Here is a 26,330-nt window from a genome sequence, read left to right on the forward strand (position 1 = left end):
GAGAAAGGTAGATTGTTCCTGTGAATAGTGTGCAGAAACCTCAAATTCTTGTGGAACTGTGGCCAGCTCAGATTTTTTGTACCTTGACTGACTTGCAGATAGGGCCAGAGCATCCACGTTTCAGAGATGTTATGAGTGCTACCTGTATATACAGCTGTTATAGGTCAGTGTCTATACAGATCTGTATGTGCTTCCAGTGAAGTAATCTAGACAGGGTGGTTCACAGAATCTATACATCCTTCACTTTCTTACAATACACATTAAAAAAACCTCACCCCTATAATATACTGCAATGAAAGACTTAATTCCCTGTGATATATATTCTACCTCCTCAGAAAGCAAGGATGTGGTTCATTAGGTATGACCAAGGCATTCCAACAGGTGAAAGCAGAATACTCCAGCACAACTTCCTTCGACTTTGGAGAAAAACCAATGATCTTTTTCAGATACCTGTCCTCTCACCTTATTACTGGTACGTTCAGTACTAAAAGTTCACATGCTGTTTAATCTAATTAACAACTTCTACCTCCTTCGTGCTAGGAGGCAACACAACAGTATAGAGAGCTCTCTCATTCTGTACCTCCAGCTGAAGGCCCAGCAGTGCCGCCACTGGGAAGACTGGGAGTTGTCTCTGGTGCTGCAGGGGGCTGGCTGCTGGAGACGCTGGGAGCTGCATCAGAGGCCTGCTCTGAGGTAGACGTACCAGAACTGTTACTGGAGGCAGAAGTCACGACCTGCGGCTCCACTCTAGCTGATGTGGTTGGCACGACTGTCGGCTCTAGCAAAACAAAAAGCTTCCATGTTTTTTAAAGCTTTAAAAGCTGCTGGGGCTTTTTATTGTTGCTGCATTTTAAAAATTATTTTACAAGAAGGTCTTAATTCTGGTCTTGCCAGATGCTAAGAAAGTCATAACGCAGAAGCCGGACAGGTACAGAATAAGAACTTAATTCTGTTCCACTCATGTGTGGGGAAAAATAAAGTTATCTTTTTTTAAAATCAACTCAAATTTTAAGAATTAATATAAAATCAATTCCTAACCAATTCTGACATATCAAGTTTTATTTACTGAATAAAATATTCCTAGAAGGGAAATTAAATTACTTTAGCGCTTTATAATGAAAACACTTGCTGAAATCTTTCCTAAATCCACAGGCAAACTACTCTACAATTAAGTACTACCCTTGCCATTTTTTAATGCCTACAAAGCACAGAAAATTTTTTAGATAACTAACCAACAGGAGCATAATAACATCTAAACTAGCACTACCACTTTACAAACATCAGTCATTTTAGACGCATAGTACTAAAGGCTATAGAAAGATAAACTTGGTTTCTAGTTTCAATGCACATTAAAAGCAGATTCATTTTTTTTTTTTTTTTTACAAGGTCTGTTAGAAGTACATACATGTCCATTTTGCATATCGTAAAGGTAATAGTCAGCAATATATGTAGTCAGATCCAGGGAAATACACCAAAGACTTGACAAATCTTGTCCTCTACTACACAACTGTAAACAGGTTAAAATTTAAAAAGGTACTTGGTAGCATAATTCAAATTTAGTTTTGAAAGTCTGCTTTTGACTGTAAGTTTGAAATTTCTCTCTAATCACTGACAAGGCAATGGCATGACTAGGAACGTGAGATACTATAAAAGGGAATATCATGAGAAGCAGCTCAGTTTACATGATATGTAAATGCTGCATAGATATCAGAGGGGGAAAAAAAAAAGCATCAAGACACTTCAAATACTTCACTTACAGTCTCAAAATAAAATATGACAAGTTTTCAAGATTTCTCTCTGTATCTAATAGGTGTATCAGCAAATGAGCGAGAAAGGGAATAAAAACATACCTCCCTTCTTGCAAGTCTTCCAACTCACCACATTCAAAAACCACGATCTGATATCTACATTTAAATTCCTTTGGATTTTAAATGGCATTCCAATCCACCAATTTTATTTAAAGGAAAACATTTTGGGAGAAATGTATTAATGTTTAAATTGAGAGAAAAACCAGCAAATGGATAGGACATAAATAGTCTAACATTGCTATGGAATCACACAGTGCTCAAGGCTGGTGTTAATAAATTCTGAAAGCAATCCTACATCAGACAATTCTCAACTCTATCAGCCTCCATCTCCCTGCTAGCCTGGTCCTGTTTTGACTCACCATCAGCAATACAGACAGTTCTGTTTCTCCTCCCCCAATACCAGTAAAAGCCAGTGGGGGCTTGGTCTAACTACTAGCTAAGAGAAATTTAAATTTCAACACACTTTACAGATATTAATCTAGGAACATAGACTGAGATATGATCCTTATGCTCATGGAAGTAGCTAGCAAAGTTTTAAGATCAGTATCTTTGAAGACATCAGTAAAATTATGATAAAGCGTATAGCTGCCTTGTAACAGTGTTAATTGAGAATTTTTATCATTTTACACTAGTTTCTGTGTGAAATTTGATACCTAGACCCCAAAATAATATCCCTGAAATCCTGAAAGACTCATCTTAGAAAGTTATTTCCTCTGGCGGGGGGAGAAACAGCTAGTCTTAAATATACACATTACAGAAGAAAAAGTTCATTCAGCAATAGTTTTTTTTGTTTTTGTTTTTTTTTTTTTCAAGAATTTCATTCCTGAATTTTAGATCAAATTCTATAATTTGAGTTTAAAGAGTAAACTAAAGCAACAAATGCCCATTCATCTTCAATGACAAAGCTGTTAGGATAACTTCCAGAAAACCCATAAAGAAAAGCATCTGTAAATCAACTCATCCTCCTCCTTAAAATACATCAAACAACCAAAACCAATTCCAAACCCACCCAACTCTCCAACCCACTCCAAAAAAACAAAACAACTTAAGAATAAAATATCGCAAGATACTAGCTTGCGATGTAGTCAGGGATGGAACCACAACAGGACAAAATTCCTGTCAAATATTAAAAGCAGCACGCACCCAAGAAATCCCCAAAACCACCACCACAAAAATAAACCTGCAAAAATGTACATGAGCTTTAGATTTCCCTTTTCTCAGTGTCTGACAATACCTGGAAGTTGCTCTTATTGCTTTCAGCAGGAATAGACTTATTAAGTGCCAGTAGGTTTTAATGGTAAGAAACAATGAAAGGTTACAGCTTCAGAAACCTAGCATACTTTACTAGTTTGGGATTGCTTTTTTTTTTTTTTGCCTTTTTTAAAAATTATTTTTATTTCAAGGCCTGAAAAAACAGTAGCCATTCCAAAGCATGGGCAGCGGTAAATTTTCCTTTTATAGTGCTGTACTGAAGTAAGTGCATATTTTTAAAGAAGTAGTTCCAACCTGTTCTGTAATTTCTGCCTGGTGAGTCAGTCCTCAGACACACACCCAAGCCTGTTTTGGAAGAAAAATTAGATTTAGTAGACCCATCAGGAATGGCTAAACTTTTTGTTTTTAAAGGAAGGCTGCAAGGGGATTTTCTGACCGGCTTGGAAATGAGTTTGTTTAGAATTGAGACTTTTTCATAGAATGCTGTAACTGATGCAGTTACTTCCACTCCCCTTATACTCATTATTCCTGCTTCTGAAAAACGAAGAGACACAACTTACCATCTTCATCCACCGTGAGATCTACCACCTCTGCTGCATTCTGCCTCAGCGGCTGGATGACTGTGGAAACCCTACTGCGGTTCCGCTGTTCTTGAGGTCGTGCAGCATGAGAAGTAGAGCTTTGTCCCCAGTGTGATCTTGTGTGTCCAAGTGTGGAACGAGACCTTAAAAAAGGCAACATCGTAAGTACTGACCTAAATTTTGCCATTATTAAGTTTTTCTCCTCACTGTTTGAGAAGCTATTTGAAGTATTTTTTTATCATTATTAGAAAAGTTCTTTGTTAATATTGAAATCTCCCACCACTAGGTGTGTACTTACAAACGTTACTGCAGCCTTTACCAGATAAAGTAATGGTAAATACCTAACAGGCAGAGTTTAAAGGGCTTTAAACCATGTTCCTATGAAATACATACAGGTAACTTACGAAATATTCACTGTGAAACCCTACAACCCTGGCAGCAATTATATCTGATATTATGTTTTAACTCTGTTAATGGTAAATGAAGAGTCTCCAAATTCTATACTATTCCTACGCAGTCTGAAACAGCAAATCTATGAATGATGACACAAGTGTAAAGAAAATAAAATTTTGCAAACGTTCTCTTGCATGTTGACTTGTGTCAGAATATTTTTCACAGGATAATTTCTATACTTTCATTTTAATTTCCAAAGCATCCTAAAAGTGCAAAATGTCTGGACTCTTCCCCCTTGATTATTATCTCTCCGCCCCCTTCCCCCCAAGAATGAACACAGGTTTGTATTACACTAATTAAACTTTGAAGAATATGGCTTGAGGAGAGGAAATCATAAGCCTGTGTCCATACCTAAGGAGAGGGATAGTTTCTATCTCTGTAGTTTAACACTTCGCATCCATTCTATTCAATTTAGTCATACAAACCGAAACACTCAAATCAGTGATGCTTTGGAGTCTGAGAGGAAACTGTCTTTAATGAAGGGAAGATTATTTTTTACAGTATTGTATTTACCAGTTCACACTCAAAAAAATCTTTGACTCTAGTATTTACATAAGTCAAGTGGCTCTTATTTTCCAACATGGAAAAACAATGTACTCAGACTTCAGAAATTCAGAAGAGGAAAATGTGAAGAAAACAGAATGACTTCACTAAAAACAAACAAAACCCACTGCACAAATCACCATGGAGTTCAGGCTACATTTCTGTTCTGCCTGCACTCCCTTCACCCCCATCTGTGTAACTCTCCAACCAAGATCAGTATATTTTCCTGTAGTGCAAAAAGCATGCTTGCTGCAGCCTTTTCAACTGGCCTACACATTAATTCCACTTCAGTAGTCAATGCAATTTAAGGATTGGGTTGGTTCAAAAAGGCACATTTTCTTTAAAATTTGCATTTACATAATGTCCAAATTGATATGCAAGTGGTTTGTCTGTACCCTCCCAACACTCCAGAATGAAATTTACCTCCAAAGCCCCTTAAAAAACCTCACTATCGCTCTCTGATGATTCAAGGTGCACTTTGGTAATAAAAGGAGAGGTTAAGGTGTCACCTCCTGCTTCATCTGCCCTCCCCTCCAGGTAACTAGGAGGTGAGGTTCATGGAAACACCTTGGCTGTGGGAGTGAAGGACAGTAGAAATGAGCTGTGGAAGGGTATGTGGGACTGTCAGTGTTTACTTGCCTTACAGGAGCTCCAGCTTCATATCACAGAATCACAGAACGATATGGGGTTGGAAGGGACCTCTAGAGATCATCTAGTCCAATTCCCCTGCCAGAACAGGTCCTCCTAGAGCAGGTTGCACAGGAACTTGTCCAGGCAGGTTTTGAATGTCTCCAGAGATAGACACTCCACTACCTCTCTGGGCAGCCTATTCCAGTGCTCAGCCAACCTCCAAGTTCCTCCTCATGTTTAGATGGAACTTCTTGTGTACAAGTTTGTGCCCATTTCCTCTTGTCCTGTCACTGGGCACCACTGAAAAAAGACTGGCCCCTTCCTCTTGACACCCTCCTTTTTAAGTATTTATGTTGATCAGACCCCCCCCTCAGCCTTCTCTTCTCCAGACTAAGAAGACCCAAGTCCTTTCCTTGTAAGAGAGATGCTCCATGCCCCTAATCATCTTTGTGGTCCCCTGCCACACCCTCTCCAGCAGTTCCTTGTCCTTGAACTTCCTTGTAAGAGAGATGCTCCATGCCCCTAATCATCTTTGTGGTCCCCTGCCACACCCTCTCCAGCAGTTCCTTGTCCTTGAACTGGGGAGCCCAGAACTGGACACAATACTCCAGATGGGGCCTCACCAGGGCAGAGTAGAGGGGCATCAAATGTATCAAAAACAGTGCAGTATCTACTACATTCATATTGTTCATTTTTTAGTGCAAGCTGTAAAATCAGCAATAAGAAAGTTCTTTGGGTTTCTTCTTGCACAAAAGAATAAGCAGACAACATGGCAAAGCATCAAACTAGAGAAACAAGGCCTAGCATACAACTGTACAGCAAGCTAATAATCTTCAAGAATTTCTGAATCAGGTATGATTCCAAGCAAAGACAGGGGTAGAAGCAACTACTGAATTGAAACAGTCTTAGAGGTCTGGGTATTTATTTCCTTGTTATGATTAAATAGCACATTATTCTGAATGACTAATGAATACATTAGCTATATGGTACTGTGTATATTCAGTCTGTGGCTGAGTCCATGTAATTTCAAAATGAGTAGGTTAGTCCACCTCGGAAGTATGTATGACCAAATTGTTTAGTCCATTTAATGCCAAGACAAGTCTCAAACAAATCTTACTTAGCCCTTCCTTAACCAGGAAAGGGCTGTTAGTGAAGGTTTATAGCATTCTGGTATATACTGTCCATCTCATCCTCCTAGCAACGACTCCAGCTGCTACACTGCTGCTTGAGACTGCAGCTCATTTTACATCAAAGACTTACTTTCCCTATGCTTTGGAAGTGGCCATATCCTGATGGAGAAGGGAGGAAGAGGAGGGAATAATCATCAATGCATAACAATTTCCTGATAGAATGGACAGTTTCTTCCTCCATGGCAGTCACTAACACATGGATTTCTGTATGCAATTTTCTCAAACCTGAGACTGTGTGACACACAAAAAAGTGACAAATTTCTACGTGCATGTGACCAAGTAAGGAGTCAACATCCTACCAACTGCATCTCACCAGTGACCACTCAGAAACAAGTAGGAGAGCATTAGCATCTTGATTTCACAAGGCAAATAAAAATCAGACAAATAATTAACCAACTCTGGTAACAAAAGAACCAACAAAGGGATGCAGTCATGAAGTTTCTGGTAATTTCTTGGTTTAAATTACGAATAAGATTTTTGGGTCTGCAATTCTTAGTTGTGGGATAAAGTCAAAGAAACTTCAGCTTAACAATTCCTGTGGAAAGTGTTTTTTCTAGAGATAAATGGTTTTTACTGGGTTTATTAAGTTCTCAGGAGTGAACGAAAGTAAGGAAGTGTTCTTCACGAGCACTCTCTTTCTTACTTCTAGAAGAGCAAAATGAGTGGCTACCTGCTGGACTTTCACATCGATGCTGCTGATAAGGTACATTATGTGTGGTTCAGGATCAGGCACTATGTATTTTGCCAAATCTCCTTATTTTTAGGGAAATTGCAATAATCAGTATAGGGTTTCAGTAACAGAGCAGAGGAAGATGACAAGAAATAAATGCTGTAAGGGAGGAGAGGAAAAAAACCACCAGACTTCTTAAAGTCCATACAATATTACACTTACACAAGAGAACAGCAAAACTTAGAAGTGAGCACAAAATTGTACTATTTTGCTGCTGTTACAAGCAAGGTGGGACCTGTAGAGTTACCTAGAAAGTCTGGTTGAAGACACTACAGAAAGAAACCCTTTCCCTTGCACAGCTCTAGCTCTCCAAAGCTTTTTCTTTATCTTTTCCCAATTCAGCATTACTACGTTTGAGAGGATTTTCCTTCTTAGAATGTTCCAATTCTATGTTCTTTATCCGTTCCCTATCTTCTCTTCTCCACAATACATCAATAACAGTGAAAGACCATTTCATGTCCACTAACGTGCTCCTGGTTCTACATCACAACAGATGCTTTGTCTCAACGTTTCCAACACAAAACTATTTTTTTTTGTCTCTAACTTTTCCAAGTCTAAGCATAAATCTTGAGTTTCTAAGGGATGCAGGTGTGCATTATTTTTATACTATTAATTTGCATTCTCTAAGTCCATATATTATTATGAGGATATACACTGCTATGCAACTAATAATTGAGTTTTGAAAAAAAGTTTTAGTTCTAATGTATTCAATATATGTAACAAACATTAGAAAGCATAGTCTCAGAATTCACAGAAAAAAAGCCTGCAGTACTATGAAGTATCAAAAGAGGTATCTTCATTTTTGCATTTCTGATTTGACTTTTTTTTTTATTTCCATCTAAAAATACGCTCTTGCTTTTTAAAAAAAGAAAATAATAACCTCTCACTTATATACAAGCTACCAAAAAAAAACCCAAAACATTTATTTTGCTCTGAACAGCATTCTGAGTTTGGTAAATAACCTTCATAATGTTCAGTTTGCTTACAGCATTTATAATTTTAGACTGAATTATCGTTTAGATGTCCAAGAGCTGCCTTTGTTCCTTACACTGCATTTGGCAAAACTAATATGCTTGAAGCACAAGAAAGCCTGCATAGGAAGTAGTCTGTGTTCAAAATATAAAAGACTAGTTTAGAAGTTCCTGACATTTCAAGCTCAAGATTTGAATTTAAGACTCTTACTCCTCATAGCAAACTTCCTGGAATTGTTTTCTTACCTTATTTTTTAAACACAGAATCATGACATTTCCCATTACAAAATAAAACTCAATTATTTCTTTAATCTTCTCAAGAACAGTTAAAGAACAAAGCCTAATTTGACCATTCTGTTATGTTCTTTAAACCGATAAATAATCACATGCCTTTGAGAAATCTGCATGTTAGAAGGTCTAACAAACTCAGCAGGCCAAAAATTTAAATTCACCAGGAAGTGCCCCTGGCTCAACCTCCTTCTCACTTAAATCACCAGTAAAGACACTATTGACATCAATAAAAATGGGGGCGGAGGGTGTTTGCTGCCATTGTTTTGGCCGTAACACTGCAGAAGGTAAGGGAAGAAAGAAGTAATTTTTTCAAGTCTCTTATGGCTACTACACAAGAGATTTCTTATTGATGCTAGGAAGGCAGAAAGCTATTTATTTTTTAAAACCATCTTACCTGTCTTTAATCATGTTTGAATTAATGTTCTATAAGCACTGTCATCTAGCCTAATTTTTTACCAGTTAAAGCTTTACGTGCAAGTTATAAGAGGCTAAAGCATTAACTTAATCTATTTCAAGTCTTTTCAACCATACGTGTTGTTTCCTAAGTTTTAATGACTATTCTCAACAAATACATTCCTGTGGATAAATCAAGAAAGAGCACCTGGTGATTCTGCAGCTTTAGTTTTCTTTTAAAGAGAAGGAAATGTAAAGAAACATACTCTTGAAGAAATGAATTTTTAAAATGTTGATTTCTCTCATCTGCCCCTAATTCTTCTTTGCTATAGATTCGGGCTGCATATTTTTGCGAGTATGACATCCTTTGTGTGAAAGAGTTTAACCAAAAAATTAGTTAGTTCCAAACATTCATGAAATCTACACTATTCATGCATTTGCCTTAAACATAAAATTGGTTTGTTCAATGTGATATTTATTCCAATAAAAGTGATTTTTGCAGGAAAACTTGTCTGTTATTTTCAATTTAAAATTGCACTAATGAAAGCACTATGATGACAAACAGATGGCATGTTTTCATGATTTACTGCCTATTGTTCCTTTGTCATTATTTTACAAAAAATGGATAATCATTCCTCATATTTTACAATTTTGTCTTCATGTTCACACATATGAAAACGTATGTAATAGGCAGCCACCTCCAACTGTCCCATGCACGTGATAATTTCAAGTTTCCTTATTGAAGGACCTCCACTATAATAAATTCTGCAAAATCTGACAAACGACGAACAAAACTTCCAGAGAGGCACAGGAAAAACAGGAAAGCATACACAGCAGCAGCTTCAAAAAAGTAGGATGCATTCCTGAGAAATGCTCAGATAATCCCTAGATAGTCAACTCAGCCTAAACTTGATCTTACTGTACAGCTCTGCTTTTCCAAAATTCCGCCCAACACTGACACTAATTGCAACCACCTCAAAAATTCCAGATGAATTTAATTACTAAGCTTTGGCAAAACTGTGGTTTAGGTGTTTTTGTTTGTTTCTTTATTTGGGGGTTTGGGGGTTTTATTGTTGTTTTAAGTAAAAAATGCATACTATGCATCCTGGTTAGAATTTCTGTGACATTACCTTGTGGGCTTTTAACGACACGGAGCCTCGTGACAAACCTGGAGTCAAGCAAAACTGTATTAATACAAAGAGCTGCAATTCTCACCTGTAGCTTTCACCAACTGTGACAATCTCCACTTCACTATCTGTTGAGGTAACATTTATTTCTTCATTAGCAGTAACCTGGGGAGTGGAGGATGCTTCAATCACCACAACATCTTCATCAATACTTCCTGATGAGGAAAAGGGAAGACAAAAGTTTGTATACTGCATTTATACCAGGAGCTGTCATTATAACAGACTATTTTTTTTCCTAGATTTAAAACACATATAGGTGGAGAATTTAATGGTGTATGCCAAAACTTTAGGTGCAACTATCAAATATATGACCTAATTATTAAAAGTAGCAATTTTGCTGTAAATACTGAAAGTGAAAAAAGGAAGGAAAAAGAAGATTGGGGGTAGAGGGAAGATATGCAAATTTACATTCTACTGTGTATTGGAAGCAATTACCGTGAATTTTATTAGATGTAACACCAGTGAAACTCACTCATTTAATATAAAACCAGAAAAAAAAAACTTTCAAGCTACCAAACCAGCAGTGGTTTGTTATTAATAATAATTTTTTTAATGTTTTTGTAGGTATTAAAGTGTCAAGGCTAAACAGTGGCAACAAAAGAAAAACAATATTCCAACTAATATAGGTTATTTATTTCTACAACAAAATGAATATCCCAAATACATTGGTGTTTAAAAATGTCTTGATATCTACACTTTCAGTTGTATTCGCAATCATACTGGAGAGAGGAAGTTAAAATGAAACTATCAATGGCAAAAAACAACCACCAAAACCCCACAAAAATAATTTATAGACAAGTTTTGACAGGAAACAATTTCCACTTCAAGAACAATAAAGTTCCAGCCTAATACTCAGACACATGGAAACACTTCTCTACGGCTGTAACACTGACAGTGACAAGACTGAGCTATCTACAGTACTTAAATTGAGCTACAGATTATTTCATCACTACGGTAGTATCACTAAGTACAAAAGAACTTACTAAATAAAATGAGCTAGATAGCTTAGAAACAGCAAACTACCAGTTCAAGATTTGCAGATTTCTTGAAGAAAACTGCTTGAAGAATTTGGTCTCATTCAAGTCGATATTTACATCCTGTACGGATGTTCTCAGCTGCTCTACCCAATGACAAGGTGGGGCAGATTATTCCCTACAGCCACACACACATCCCTCACACCCCTTCAAGTATCAATATTTTTCTATTTTTAAAAAACAAGTTGCCATTCTGATTTTCCAATGGCACTTGTTTCTGGTCATACTTATCCCAGAGAGACTGGTGCCTGAAGACGGAAAAAGTGATGCTTCCATATACTGGTATTCACCAAACTCTTATGATTAGAAGTAATATGTGACAAAACTAATTCTCAAAATTGCAGAGAAATTTTGGGAAAAACTGAAAAAGTTACAGTGTCTAAAAACCAAAGTCACTTGCTAAAATTGAAAACACAGAGGCCAATTACTCAAAGTAAAAGAAATGTAAAAGAACAGGATCATCACATCCAGAAGAATGTAAATGTCATGCTTTTGACATCTTGAAACTCATAGGCAAATAAGCAAGGGCTTCCTTACACAAAATTGTTAGCTGCTTCTCAAACAAAACCAGGTAGCCAAGCAGCTGGTGAAAGGTCAGTTAGAAAAAAACCAACCATTTCCCTCCCATCTCTGTGCTTCTAAACATGAGCTTCTCTGAATTACAGTAAGTCAGAGAGCATTCCTGGGAGTCCACACATCCTCAGACTCAATATTTATTGAAATTTATGACAGGTGCAAAAGCAGGAAGATTTAGGCTTAAGTATGATCCCATTACATCTGAAAACAAACAGCACCTCCTTGAGGACAAAATCATATACCATAGAATTTCAGTCTGTATCTTTACCTAAATTCTGACACAAGCCCATCTCAGGAAAACCAAGGGGATTTCTCAACTGAGTATCTACACAACTCAGATACTCACCTTTGTCATGGTTTGAGTGTTCATTTTACTTAATCCTTTTTAAGCAAATTTTTAGTCAAGATGTGATTTTACAGACTACACATGAATCAGACTGTAGAAACCATCAGAACTGTTACTGTATGAACAGGTTTTATGACTTTCAAAACAATAAAGAAAATATTAAGGAAAATAGTCAAAAAAGGATATAGCATAGATATAGTTCAATTGTATGCTACTTCCTACTGCTTATGCTTTCCAATAGCGCCCTCCCAAGTCAAAAGCACAAACTGGGTTTTCATCCCATGAAGTGCTTTCCTACACAAGCAGCCAATAATACACACTTTCCTCAATATGAAGCAGAAAAACAACTCCTCTAAACTATGTAAATATTTGTAAGATTATATTGCTAGGAAAAACCTATGAACATAAGTTAGGATCATACACAACTTTGTACCCCCTTTTAAATAAAACAAGATCTCAAGTGTGTCTATTATAAGCACACCGGGGGAAAGTACATGGATGTGGACTTGGCTTAAATTAACATGTATGTGGAGAACAGTATATACAAAATTAGACAATCAGCCAATACAAACTGGTTTCATTATATTTATCTGAACAATAAAAAGTCAGCTGAACAGCAAAACTTCAGTAACATAAGCAACACTGAAGTAATGTTCATAATCCTCATGGACTAGCTCTTCCAAATTCAGTCACTAGCCACCAAGCAGGTAGTACTAAGTGGTATGAAAACCTGATCTTTCATCGCCAACAGGATTTACTGTTTCTTCTTTGTCTTTCCTCATACATTGCTACAAGGAAGAGAACACAGATTTTGAAGCATCACAGATAAAACCACACCAGTTTATTCTGATTTAGACAAGCTGCTACAAAGCAGAGCAAAGGATAGTGTTAAAACAAAAAAAAAAAGTCTCTGAAATAATGTCCAAACGAGGTCTCAGAGGACAGTGTCCTTGACAGGCCAACAGGAATACAGGGTGCCTGCAGCCCACGAGCAGCAGCACAGCTATTGAGGACAGGCTCCTGAAACTTCAGCAAGCCTATGCATAAGGGATTTATCCTACATTAAAGCATTGTATTTAGAAGGCAACTAAGAATTAAGACTGTACCGATACCAAAGAACTAGTGAAATTTAAGATGCCTTTTTGAATGTTACATAGTACCAAAACTGGGTAAAAAAACCAAAAGTGCTCTGCCAAATGCATTTCTAATTCAAGTTGGTTTGAACTACTACAGGCCTAATCCTAGCAAAGCCATGATATTTTGCAGGTCCACATAATGTAACCTTGCAGGTTAAATTAGTGTCTGAAGGTGAACTTCACTGTCAGAGTAGTTCAAGATGGTCGACTAAAATTTTAAGAGTGCACAGCCCTGTAAAGCACAAGGAAACCTTCTTTAGTGAGATGACTGACATGCAGAAATACAACAAATGGATTTTCAGAGGTTTTGCTATATTGTTTCTAAAAGTATTTGCTCAAGAGAATTTTGAGGCACTCGCATGCCTCAAATATTTACCACATATGTAACTCTTAGGAGCCATCTGGTGAATCCAAGGCTACATGTTAGTGGTAAACAGCTGAGAGTATCTTTAGGATGTCTACATCTTTAGATCTACATGGGAATATACTTGGTATATATACACACACTTGTAAAGCAAATTTCTTAGGAAGGGCATAAACCCAAGAGAATTTTATATTTCAGTAAATCCCAATTCCAATGTACTGCACAATTTACAAAACATACTAACTGCCAAGGAAAAAAACCCCAACAAAAAAAAAAAATCCAAATCCAGAACTATACCAGCCAAGGAAAAAAAAAAATCCAAATCCAGAACTATACCAAATGACAACATACTTGCACATCTTTCTCAGTATTACTTTTCACCCTGCAGTCCACTACACAGGATGTTTTCATCTAGTCCACCATGACAAAGCATACTTCATTTCTTTGCATTTATGCACGTACCAGTCACTGACTAGTCATCATCTGTCTGGAATGAACTTCAAGCAAATTTGACCTTACTTAAAAGTATAAACATGAATACCTTACTCATCAATGTATCATCTAAATGATTGACCCCGTAAGAGAAGAGCTAAATCTGTATTACTATACTAATCCTACACTCCTTGAAGGTAATCTCCCTTCAAGGAGAAGAGTCACTGGGCTGCTGGCAGCAAAATCGTTATGCAGATCTACAAAAGGTATTTTGTACTACTTTCAGCTTCATACCTATAGCTATAAAACAAACAGAAAATTATCCTCCTGCAAGTATACACTGCTTCTCTCTGTCATCACCTGAATAACAAAACACAGCAAGCAAATTATACTCTAGTTGTTTGTGACTAAATTAGCCTTTGGGCTACCAATGAAAGATGCATTCTACATTTTAAATGAGCTGGTTAAAAACAAAATTTCTACTGAAATTTACATCAAGAATTTTATTAGTTTCCCATGATTTTTTTCCCTACTCACATCTACGAATAACATTTTATAGTGCATGCAAGCCACCAAATTTTAGTTTGCAAGTTTTGCATATTCCAACAATCAGATCCATCAACAGCAGTCAGTAATTAGGATTTGTACAGACTAATAATCAGTAATAATTAGTAACTTCTTCAGAGAAGCTTCTCTCCTTTTTTAAAGCCTGCTTTATGATATAAACCTAGTGCTCAGCCAACCTAGAGGAAGGAATAAACTACGGTGGCTTGAATCCAAATTTGAACATGCTCAAAATGATAATCATCCCTTAAAAACCAAAACACTCCCTTCGCCAGGCCCTACATCAGAAAGACAGTAAATCTGTCAGATTGAAGTACTTTATTAAGCAGAATATAACCTTTAAAATAATGTAATACCATGTAGTCCAATATTTAGCTCAGGAGGATATTGTGTCTTTTCCCCCCGGAAGTTGTAAGATTATTTAGGAGCTGTAACTGCTAGGTGTTGTTGACAGACCACATGTAGTTCTAGGAAGCAAGTGTTAGAATTAAATATTTTAATAATCCAGAAGTTACAAGCAAGAGACCAAGCTTTGTAAAGTAGAATATATGTCATATATACGATTATTCTCTATGTATAATATATATAATTATACTATTACTTAACTCTGAAAGATCATGGCATAGCTCAGAGATTAATCAATCATCATCAACACAGCTACCCCACCAAGGACAAAAATAACACTGGTATAACATCCAAATTTATGCTAGGCTGATTGTTGTCCTTCCTGGAGGGTATGTTACATCTGTTTTGCAGTTAACATGGGGTCTAACTAGTTTAAACATTATATGTAAGATAGTGAAGGATTTTTACAATACCCAATTTTGAATGAGACAGTCTGACCAAGCCATAAGTGAAAACAGAAGAAATGTAAAATAAGCAGTCAAGTTCCGGTCACAAAGATGATTCATTTGGAGATTCAAACTTTCACTGGATCAGACCAAGCTCTTGCTGGGGCCCGTGTTCTCTCTGCCAGCTGCAGCAGGCAAAACTGCGCAGTCAGAGCAGAAAATCCAGGCTACAATGTTTAACTGGAACCTCTCACACCACCCAGCATCCACAACGATGTTACAGCTGTTATAGAGCACTTTCTTAGCTATTCATTGCTCATGGACAGCTGTCACTAAGTGCCTCTAATCCCTTTTTGAACTTGCTGGTACTATGTGCCTCTACAGCACCTTGTGCTGGTGAGTTCAAGAGAATTACCTGGATAGTAACTCAGCTTGAAAAGGATAAAATAATAATATGCTACTAGTGTTGTTAATGAGTACTCTCTCCTTCAACTTTCAAACTTCTTGAACTAAGTGTGAGCGGTTCCCCCTGCGCCCAACCCCTGGTAATACAGCCAGCATAACTCATGTCATTTTATGAGGCAAGCAGCCATTCCCTGTGACGAAGCAGGTCACTTATCTGTTCCCTTTCCCCCATTCTCAGGCTCCAAAGCTCCTGTGAATCAAATAGACAAACCAGAGATTTCTTCTTCCCCTCCCTATCAGCCTCAAGATTCCTGGGCGCCAGGCTGATTCCTCCCCTCCCTGACGGCCTTGAAGGTCCCAGGCACCCGGCCAGCCAGGTGTTGATGACCCGGGCACAGAACCGGGAAGCCTAACAGCGCACAGAGCACTGCCCGTAAAAGCAAGCAGTTACGAGTCCTAAAGTGGGAACCTGGACCACAACTACTGCTGGATAATGAGATCCGTGACCCTTCTGTGACCAGGAATGTCCCCGCCATTGTCTGCATCCTCCCAGGATTGAGTGAGTGACTCCTTTTATATGATTCTTGAGTCTAGATTATGATTTTTATATTGGTACAATAAACCACGTATTAAGATTTGATCTGCAGAGGTCCCAGGTGATTAGATACTACAAGTTAAGTTGTATTATAAATTCTGCATTATGCTACTTATAGATTGCATTATACTGATTTAATATTGTGCTACATTGTAATATCCAATTGTACTATATTGATTTGTAGTAATCCTGTGTCACTCTATTCATAAATTCTGTGCTATACTAATCATATCCTCCTAAAAAAATAAAGTTTTAATTGTAACTATGATTTAGCTATTATCATTCTGTTGAGGATCCCTAAAGGAACCTGCCTGTCCCCTTAGTGCTGGGTGATACTAGGCTAGAAGACGACAGTTTTTCTTTATCTGAAACTTATTTGGAACATACCTTCCAACAGCTGTGCCTGATGGAAGACGACATTTTCAAAAACACAGAAATTGCTTAGGAGTCTGCACCCTGGTGGAAAAGACGGTCAACAACCAGAATTTCAGGCATCTTGTCCCACTGTGAGCCGTGCTAACACAGACTAATCCAAAATGCTACTGACTGTTCTTAACCAAGCACATAAATCTTAGTCCTATCAGCAATGCTACAGCAAGCCAATTCCAGAAGTACCATCTTTTCAGCACAGAAAGCTGCAGCAGCTACAGGGAAATACTGAAGTGAATTCCACGCTAACTTTTATTACTGTAGCTATTTAAAGCTCCAATTCACAGCAAATAGATACAGCAATGATGGTTAATGTCAACTGCTCATGAAGCCAGGTGCTTCTTTCCTCACCAGTTCCCAGTTCTTCCCCAACCCCTCTCTAATAAGAGGCACAGCAGGAAGGGGGCATCCATTCACTTCCTCGTCCACTAATGCTATTACAATAAAAGCTCTGAATTATGAGCTGCATCGTTACTGTGAGGAAAGGAGTGCATGCTGTAGTTTTAGAAGGGATTAAGTAACTGAAAAATAATCAACTCAACAACAGGCAGCTCATTTCCACTTAATACATATTTATCTTGAACCTGTTAAAATAATCTCAACATGAAAACATCTAACATTTTCATCATCTTCTGGATTTTAAAATATCAGATGTCTCCATTCAACATTTTGGGAAGACAGAGAACAAATACGTTAGAGGGATCAAGAGGATGGTAGTGAGTAAACTCAGTCTTATAATTCTAAACAGCTTAAACAAAAACTGAAGGAGCTTCCCATCAGCATGATATTCTAAGGAAAAAGGCAAGGCCTGTCTACTACCAGCAGATGAGAAATACAGAATAACACATCAGACCCTGAAGGAATTTTAAGTGCTATTAGGTGAACAATTTATGACAATGCAAAATTCTACCCAGCTTTTTTTGTAACACTTTCCCATTTCCTGTGGTTCAGCTTTACTGCCAAATTAGAATACGTGAGGCTAAAAACTTATTCCAATTTTAGCTTTTGCTAGATTTCCCTCCACAGCTTGGTTGTCTCCAAATGGCACCCCTAGCCTTTTAAAGGGCTGTCAGGGCCTATACAGTGTTGGTTGTAGTTTTTTGGGCAAAGGTTTTGTAAAAGGTTTTGTTAAATAAAACAAAATATCCACACACATCTCCGTTCATACAATCTTTCAGAAACAGCCAAGTTAATAAAACTAACTACAAGAACTAACCTACTAAACACTCAATTGGTTAAAAAGTGGTTACTTACATTTCTCTCAATAATCAGAAAGAAACATTTTCCAGAACAGTATACACTACTTAAATATAATGGTTCTTTAAATGCACTGTATCTTTAGATAAACATCAATATTCAAAGCAAAGAAATACTTTGTGACACATCCTTAATACAAATTGCTATCAAGCAGGCTACAAAACTAATCCCATCCCTTTGATGCCTGCTGATTAAAAAAATCAGTTGTTACCATATTTTTTAAATGGTATTTTCTTTTCTGATTGTTATTCTCCTCCTCCTTTCCTAGCCTATCCTCTAGAAGCTTTACATATATGCTGCAGGCTTCATATTCTTAGCAGAAGCTCTTTGTCCTTCAGTATATTCTGTAGTTTAGCAGATGTATACATAACCTTCACATGCCAATCCAGAGCAAAAAAACCTCTTCCCCAACATTAACAGACGAGTGTAGCATTACTAGCACTACAACCCCTTCCTCATATAGAAACACCATCACACTTGCTCACTACACTGAGGAGTTGCACAGCTATTTTTCCAGCTGGCCCCATTTCTGTCCCAATTAACTCAATAACTAGAAATGCCTTATATAACAGCAGAAAGCTACAGATAGTGTTAATCACACTTTCATCTTACTAAAAATAGGACACTTTTATACAGGAAGTCTGCTCAATTTCCCATTTTCTCTGCAACGTAAATAAAATGCTCAAAAACTTCCCCTCAATAAATATTTCCACAGGAAAAAACCTATAGTATTCACATACCATAAGCTAGAATTACTTCTCAGCTTACTGCAAGTGTTGGTCCTGAAGTACAGCCATGATTATACACGTTCTTTAAAGCATACCTTATTTCAGTTACAACTGATGTCAGTATTTTAATCTAAAATTAATCGGTGCAGTTAATCAATTTTTCATTCATGACATGAGAATAAACATAATTTCATAAATTAAGTGTGCCTTTCAAGTAGTAATAAAGTTAAGCCAATGGACAATGCACTTTTCCACGTAACTAGATGAAACAAATTGCAAGTTCAAGTCTTCCTACCATCAAAATAACATCACACTGAATCACTGAGTTACCCGAAGTTCCCTAAACAGCTCGAATATTCACTGATCATTACATCAATTGTTAAAGAGATCTATCTCCAAACAGATTCTTTTGAAATGCCTATGGAAAGATTCACTATCAGAAATCAGAGCATAGAAGTGGTAATAATTGAATTTGTGTTAGGGGCAGTAGGTTTTAATAGTTCAGGTAGACAAAATAAAAAAAATAAAAATTTCTTTTTAAATATCATGGTTAGAAACAGATGGTCACCTAAGAAGTCAAAACCTACATTTTCTCATCTGTATACCAGTCTCACCATTGCATAGGGCTCTATGTGGAAAGAGAGCTGTTAATGGTACTACCTCATTTTAAAGTTACATGAAACTCCATCCTCTCTGAAAATGAGAAGAGACTATTAACTCAGAAACTGAAGTGTTAACCCAGTAGTTTCCCAAACTGTTTTTTTAATATGAATGTATGCATATCCCCACACAATAAATATTTACAAACCATACCCTTCAATATGTTTGAACGTGCATGTCAAATTTAACTTTTTTTAGGCTTAAAAGACTACATTTCTGTCCCCAGAAACATGCAAGAAGATAATTAAGGTTGTGCAATAACTCTTCTGTTTCAGAGTTGTTCATGCAGCCCTAGCACTGCATAGTAACATTTTTGCATTACAAATTTTACTTCTGGTATTTAAACAGTACATTCAAGAACAACACTCAAACTATTTCCTGCTACAATGGATAACACGCAAACAGAGAATCATAGAATGGTTTGGGCTGGAAGGGACCTTGAAGATCATCTAGCTCCAACCTCACTGCCATGGGCATGGACACTTCTCATTAGACCAGGTTGCTCAAAGCCCCATCCAATCTGGCCTTTAACACCTCCAAGGATGGGGCATCCACAGCCTCCCTGCGTAACCTGTTCCAGCATCTCAGCACCCTCACAGTAAATAATCTGGTTTTTAGTACTCTGGTTCTGTTCAAGCATAAATCCTGCCCTAACATGAACATACACACCTTTTTGATTTTTTTAAGCCTGTTTTGTGTTTTCAGTTGTGGTTTTTCCTTAGAGGAATGATCATCACAGTCTGAGATATTGTTTCACTTTCTAGACCACATTTGTCAGTAGGCAAAACATTAACACAACACTATGCTGTCGTCTATGTATCTACTTCACCATGCTCTCTGAAAAGCTGAAATGATAAATAGAATGCACAGGTACAACATTGTGATAGTTACTGGTCCCAATCTTGGGACTGTTTTTCACTTGGTAAATTTAAGGTTAAAGGAAGTCCATAAAAACTGGTAGATGGCAAAAATACCCCACCACGCCAACTAAAGAAAAACCCCAAAACACTTCCCAAAAAAACCCCACTCCAAACATGAAAGCATGCCCTCAAATACCTATTAGAGAAACATCTATGAAAACCAACTGCAAGACTATTGCATTGCGTTTATCTAGGTAAAACATTCAGTATATATATACAATACTTTGCCTTCCACAACTTCAGGCCTTAGAATTTTCTCTTATTATTGCAATACTAAAGCTACCTTCAACTGAGTCTTATTTCAGGCTCTTGTCACAATGACCAATTTTTCTTTTTTTTCTTCTCTTTTTTTTTTTTTAAGTTATCAAGCACGGGTAATTATGTATTAGCAGATATTTCTACATTTTACAACCAGACAGAATTGTTATTCTCACAATCAGTTAACAAAGCTGTAACAGCTAAAATTTTTAATACAAGCAAATAGCTAAAAAAAAAATAATGGATCAACTCCACATCCTATGACTGATTACATTCAACAACTTTCCAGCACATTGTTTAGAAACCATTAACTTCACCTTTTACATTTAAGTTAAAGATTCTAGATTTGTTGCAATTTTACTGGAAGCTCTGAATGTAGTTTTCCGATCAAGAATTTATGGTGTAATGTTCATGTTACTTGCATTAAGTCTAATTGTAGTATAACGTCTATAAAAACAGAAAAACAACTCCTCCAAAGCACTCATAGAAAGAGCACATTGGACATTATGAAAGTTCATTAATAAAAAGTACCTCAGGAATTGAGTTTTACCTGAAGGAACAGCTGTAGTGTTCTGGTGGTTTTCACCAGGCGACACAAATAAGTCTTCCTCTCCTTCAGTAGACGAACTGGAAGAAGACTCACTACTGAGATCATTCTCACTGGAACTGCTAGAGCTGGGTAGTAAAGCGTACTTTCTTCGAGCTAACACTTCCCGCTTTTTCCTCTGCATTAAAATTCGTTCTTTTTGGTTCTGTGTCCGCTGTGATGAACTTGTTTTCACAAATCTCTTCCTATATGGAAGTCTTCTTAAAGAACTGTTGTGAAAACAGGGCCTTTTCATTAATAACCCAGGTACAGAGTCTGCCTCAGTCCGAGGCCACTTGTGTGACCTGGCACTGTGAGTTCTACTCGTAGTATTCAGCACTGCCTGAGGGTGTCTCACAGGAGCATCTTTTTCTTCATCAGATGTTACTGTGTCAGAGTCTCCAAAATGTAGACTAGATGAAGGCGAAGAGATACAGTCACTAAAAGAAGAATCGTTGTCTTCACTCTGTGTTTCTAGATGCTGTCTTAATCCTAAGATTCCTTGGTTTTCTTTATCAGGACAATTTTGAGTATATGAAGGACCAGCCTGCTGGCTCTTGCGTTTTTTTCGCACCACAATACTTTTGTCTTGGTCTGTACGGTTGCCATTCATGTCCTTCTGCTTTTGAGAATCACCACATAAGTGAGAGAACTCATTCCCTACTTTACTGGCAATCATCTCAACTTCTGCAGTGAAGCTTTTGGCTGCCCCAATAGGCTCAGGGTTCAAGAGGATCCCCTTCAGACTCTCCTGTCTCTTTGGTGCATCAGACGGAACTTCACTCTTCATATCCGCTTTTAGAGTATAAACTATATTACATTCAGGAGTCCATTTAGACATGGAAAGTTTTAAGAAAGGCCTAGAAATAAAAATAGATACGTATCAAGAAAAAGAAGCATCAGCTTTTTCAAGAGCAAAACTAAAATAAAAGCCATTTACTGCTAAGACTAAACCCCATGGGAAAAGCAAGACAGCAGTAACTGAAATACAACTGTATCGTAATACTAATAATACTCCTTGACAATGGAATTTTAAATTAAGACAAAACTCTTATAACTTGAAGGGAAGCTTTTCTAGTCAGTGAAAACATTACATCGATATTTGCTCTGTGAAAGTGGTATGTCCCCTGCAAAACGTATGGACAATGTCTGTTTTACCAGTGCTTAAGCCTGAGAGCTTTACTGCTTATAGAAGTTACCTTAGTTCAGATAAATAGCTCCAACAGCCATCAACTAAGCCGCGTGCTTAAATAAGGCCTGCATCTTCCCCTATTGCTGTATATATGGATAGAAACACCTTGACCGCAATACCTTGTATAGCGTGGTGACAACTGAGATGTAAAAATCAGTTACTTGGAATTCTCAGTTCTTTTCTGACAGGAAAAGGAATAAACCAGGAAAGATTATGAACCTTATTATTTTGGGTAAAAGTATGGAAATCCATTATTTTGTAGGGTTTCTTTTAGAAAAAAACAAAAACCTAACACCACACATGAATAGTACACATTAGTGTACAAAGCTATTTTCAGTCCATGTACTTTTGACTCTACCCTGTGACAGAAACTGAGCATATCACATCACTTGTTCCCCTAATAGTTGGGTACCAGGCAGGTTCACCTCCATGTCAAAATATTCAGCTGTCAACACACAACAATGCAACATTAACCTCAATGACCATTTCTAAGAAAAGCTTTTGTACTGGAAGACTACTGAGAGACACGGGCAACAGGAACCTCAGTAATGTATTCACCTTCAACCTGCTCCATCTGGCATCTCTGCCTTCTGTTTAAATTCCCAGAAGAAAATGACAAAAGAATTTGATTCCCACTGTGATAACCACTGAAGCACTCTTTACTGTAACTAATACACTTTTTGTGCCTCAGATGAATAAGGCTACAGTATACATTTGACAATTGCACTACTTAAGCAGTTTAGTGCTTCCTCTTTTCTTCCTCCCTCCCCACTTTTTTGAAGTGCACCTCCTATGCTCTTCTAGGAGAAATATTTATGCATTGAACCAGAACACAGAGCTGACCAATCCAAAAAGTAAGTTTCCCAAACAGATCAGACACCAAAACAATTCATTACATAAGCACAGAAACAGCTATACCTGGCTTCCAGCACATTGTCCTGGACTACCAGAAGGCTGCTTAAGAAAAAATCTGTGCAACTATACCTGCTATGGAAATGAGGCTCCTTAAGCAGCGTAGCTGGAATATACACGAAGCCACAAAAAGTCTAAGATAGCAACAGCAAGATCTATGGCAGATTAAGTAGCACTGCCTACCCAGGTCCATAATATTCTGCCTGAATCTTCAAATTCTTCAAAATCCAAACACATTCTTACATCTAGTGCTAATATGTAAAGTTCGTTTATTTTGTCATAGGATGAATTAATACAAGATCAAGACTACAGACCAGAGTAAAATCTGTACTGTTTCACAAAGCGACGCTTTCACGCGCAGCTGTGAGCTAATTGTTCCAAACAGCCCCTGAAGAATGATCTCAGTCTGAAACAGGTATAAACTGATGCATTATTCCAGGCAGCTTGTGTTGTCTTCATAGCCGTAAGTAACTAATCTAATTCTTCGAGTGATATAACCTGGAATAAAAAACTTGCACAAGGCATATATACTGCAGTACTAACATCCAAAAAAGCCCTAAGTTCACTGGATCTTTCTGGAAGTCAAAAAATCTTGTGGATCCTAAACCCCAGCTGAAAAGATCCACTTGAATGTTCTCACTGGAAATCCTACAGACATTTACAACAGTTACGGTAAATGTGAGGCCTATACTCTATGATAACTAAGAAGGTTTTGCCACTGTCTACTGGAATTACAGCAGATAGCTTTTGACTTACTGATCCTACCTAACGGCATGCGAGTTGGGACCAAACCTCCTCTCGTCAGCATATACAACAGGACAGGTTCGTTCTTTCACTTCAAAGCACAATACACAGTAGGAGATAGTTCTTATTTTCAAGTGTTAAATGGAAGACTATTGCAATCTGGGCAAATTTTTTATTTTTTTTTTATATTGCAATAAAGTGCATTCCACTTCAACATCTAGGACTGAAAAAAAGCTTGGAATAAACATAAAGAGTTTAAGAAGTCTATATAGTAAACAAAGAAGCCTCTATTAAAGCTGTGGAATTCTGCTATTGACCCTTCTCTGCCCTTGACAGCTCCTGAGCTCTCACATGCTCCCCCCCATGAATGTATTTACCCCTCACATACGTGCACCATCTTTCCTTGGAAAAAATTAAAACCGAGACTTCCATTTTATAAAATTTCAAACAAGGACAGGAAGTCAGAATTCAAACCTACTCTAAGCACACAGAGAACAAGTAGTACGTAGCCTTTTTCTCATCCTCACAAGGTCACCTTTAAGGCAGTATTTTTGGTCTGTTATTTATGCACCAGTGTTTTACAAAAATGCAACACTTAATCAATCTTCCTCAGTCCAAAAGCAAGACCGACTCTCCCACAATAACCCTGTATTTCATCACAAGTCTTTTTAGAATCTCCACAAAATATTTTCATTTGGAAAAAAACCTTATTTATTTATTTAGAGAGCTTACTGCCTTTGAACACAGTTATAATTTACCATCATATACTATGTGTCCAGCCTACACACAACAGTTTCCTGGGGGACAATTTTATCTCATTCTGAAGTTTTCTTAAGAAACACAAATCTGAACCTTTTCTCATTACGTGAGCACAATCAGGCTCTGATTTACAGAGGCCTCAGTTCTACTCATTGGCATGCTCCCCCCAGAAAGTTCTGCATTCTGAATGTGATTATCTTTGTTTAAGCTCTATTGACTTTTGCACAGAGGCCACTGTGCTGAAATACAGACAGAACTATTTAAGTTATAGCAAAAAAAAATTAAAGCAACAAAGTTTACACTTTGAGAAACCTCAAACTACTGTAAGATGACCAAAAAAACCCCTAAACCACTACAGAGTGAAAGCTAGCGCACTTGAAACGCTATTTACTTCCTTAGATTTATTTCAACAAGCAGCCTAGACGCAATAGCCAGTTAATTCAGATTCAAACACCTTGTATATTTGCACTCTTACAACCTTGGAAAAGTCTGCAGTAACTCAACTAAGTAATCAAGACCTCTTCATTTTTGCTAACCAAGACAGAGCCTGAAGGGCTGCTTAGTCATGGGAGAGCTGATGGGTTCCAATTAAAAATTACACAACAGCTTAAACGTGAGTATATTTTTGAAGCGAATGGCAGCAGTCAACAATGACAAATCATCCATTCCTTCACTATTTAGAAATTCTATTACAAATCTTTGAAAAAAGGTAGAAGCTGGAAGAACCTACCATCTAATTAGATTCCAATTCATTGTAAGCATTTTCAGTGGTTAGGCATAAGAAATATCCCTACTACATGTAATTCTAATGCTTCTGCACAGAAGACAAAGTTTAAGAGAGACTACAAAAATATTATGCAAATAATTAAGATTCATCAGAATGAGATCATCTGCTGTTAAATATTTAGAAGATCCTACAAAACCTCCATCTAATTAAAAGCAGTCCTCAGAAGCTTTTTCAAAAAGCAGCAAGATGCAGCAAGTAAGCTCAATCAGCACTAGTGTTCCTCCGTGCTAATCAAAACATTTGCCTATTATCTTACAGAATCAAGACTTCAAGAGGAAAAAGGGGGTAATATCTTCTTTCAAGCCATTTTAGGTAAAGACTCAATGAAGAGCTGTTATGACAGCTACCTGAAAACTAAGAATAGTTATTCTATATTCCCTTCTAAACTGTATGACTCCATTCAGAACCATGAAGTGTACATGACTTTAATCCATTCCTGTCATAAATTAAAGACCTTTGATATTAATCACACCAAGACACACAGCAGTACAAAAGAATTCATGCAAAGTGCAAAAGTCCCTCAAAATTGCAAAGTCAAAAAACCAGCTCAAAGTTTGAAATTTTTACAGCAGTCAAGTTTATGATCACATGTAACATCAGAACATATTTAAGTTATAAGATGGAGCAAAGTATTTTGTCATTAAGAATTAATTCCATTACCAGCAGTTAAAAAGTATGATAGCATTAAAGCACGATAAAACGTATTAAATGGTTCATTACACAACATCAATTTTTGGGTGTAAATTTGGTCGATGAATACACATAATCTAATATATGATTACTTTCAAAATGTATTTTCAGGTGAATTTTAAAACAGTCAACTCCTTTCAACATCAAAAAACAGTCTCCTTTTTAGGTGTCAAAAA

The 26,330-nt window shown here is 37.2% G+C and overlaps 1 protein-coding gene across 10 annotated transcripts in view; it reads right to left on the bottom strand.

Annotated features, from left to right (window-relative positions):
* RNF111 (ring finger protein 111) overlaps nt 1-26,330 on the bottom strand; it is a 55,668-nt gene that overhangs the window by 23,064 nt on the left and 6,274 nt on the right. For 7 of the 10 annotated variants that reach the window (XR_001412347.1, XR_001412348.1, XM_014944598.1 and 4 more), the window contains exons 2-6: nt 21,035-21,930; nt 10,018-10,144; nt 3,581-3,744; nt 3,315-3,365; nt 581-778 (exon numbers count right to left, since the gene is read on the bottom strand). Coding sequence is in view for 8 of the 10 variants with exons in the window: in XM_014944598.1 (XP_014800084.1) it covers nt 581-778; nt 3,315-3,365; nt 3,581-3,744; nt 10,018-10,144; nt 21,035-21,911 (1,417 nt within the window). In the remaining 2 variants the exon portion in view is untranslated. The remainder of the gene's footprint in view (nt 1-580; nt 779-3,314; nt 3,366-3,580; nt 3,745-10,017; nt 10,145-21,034; nt 21,931-26,330) is intronic. The other 3 variants (XM_014944603.1, XM_014944600.1, XM_014944602.1) reach the window with 1 other exon arrangement.

This window comes from Calidris pugnax, unplaced genomic scaffold (assembly GCF_001431845.1).
Source record: "Calidris pugnax isolate Ruff unplaced genomic scaffold, ASM143184v1 scaffold70, whole genome shotgun sequence".
In the NCBI taxonomy this organism is placed as follows: domain Eukaryota; kingdom Metazoa; phylum Chordata; class Aves; order Charadriiformes; family Scolopacidae; genus Calidris; species Calidris pugnax.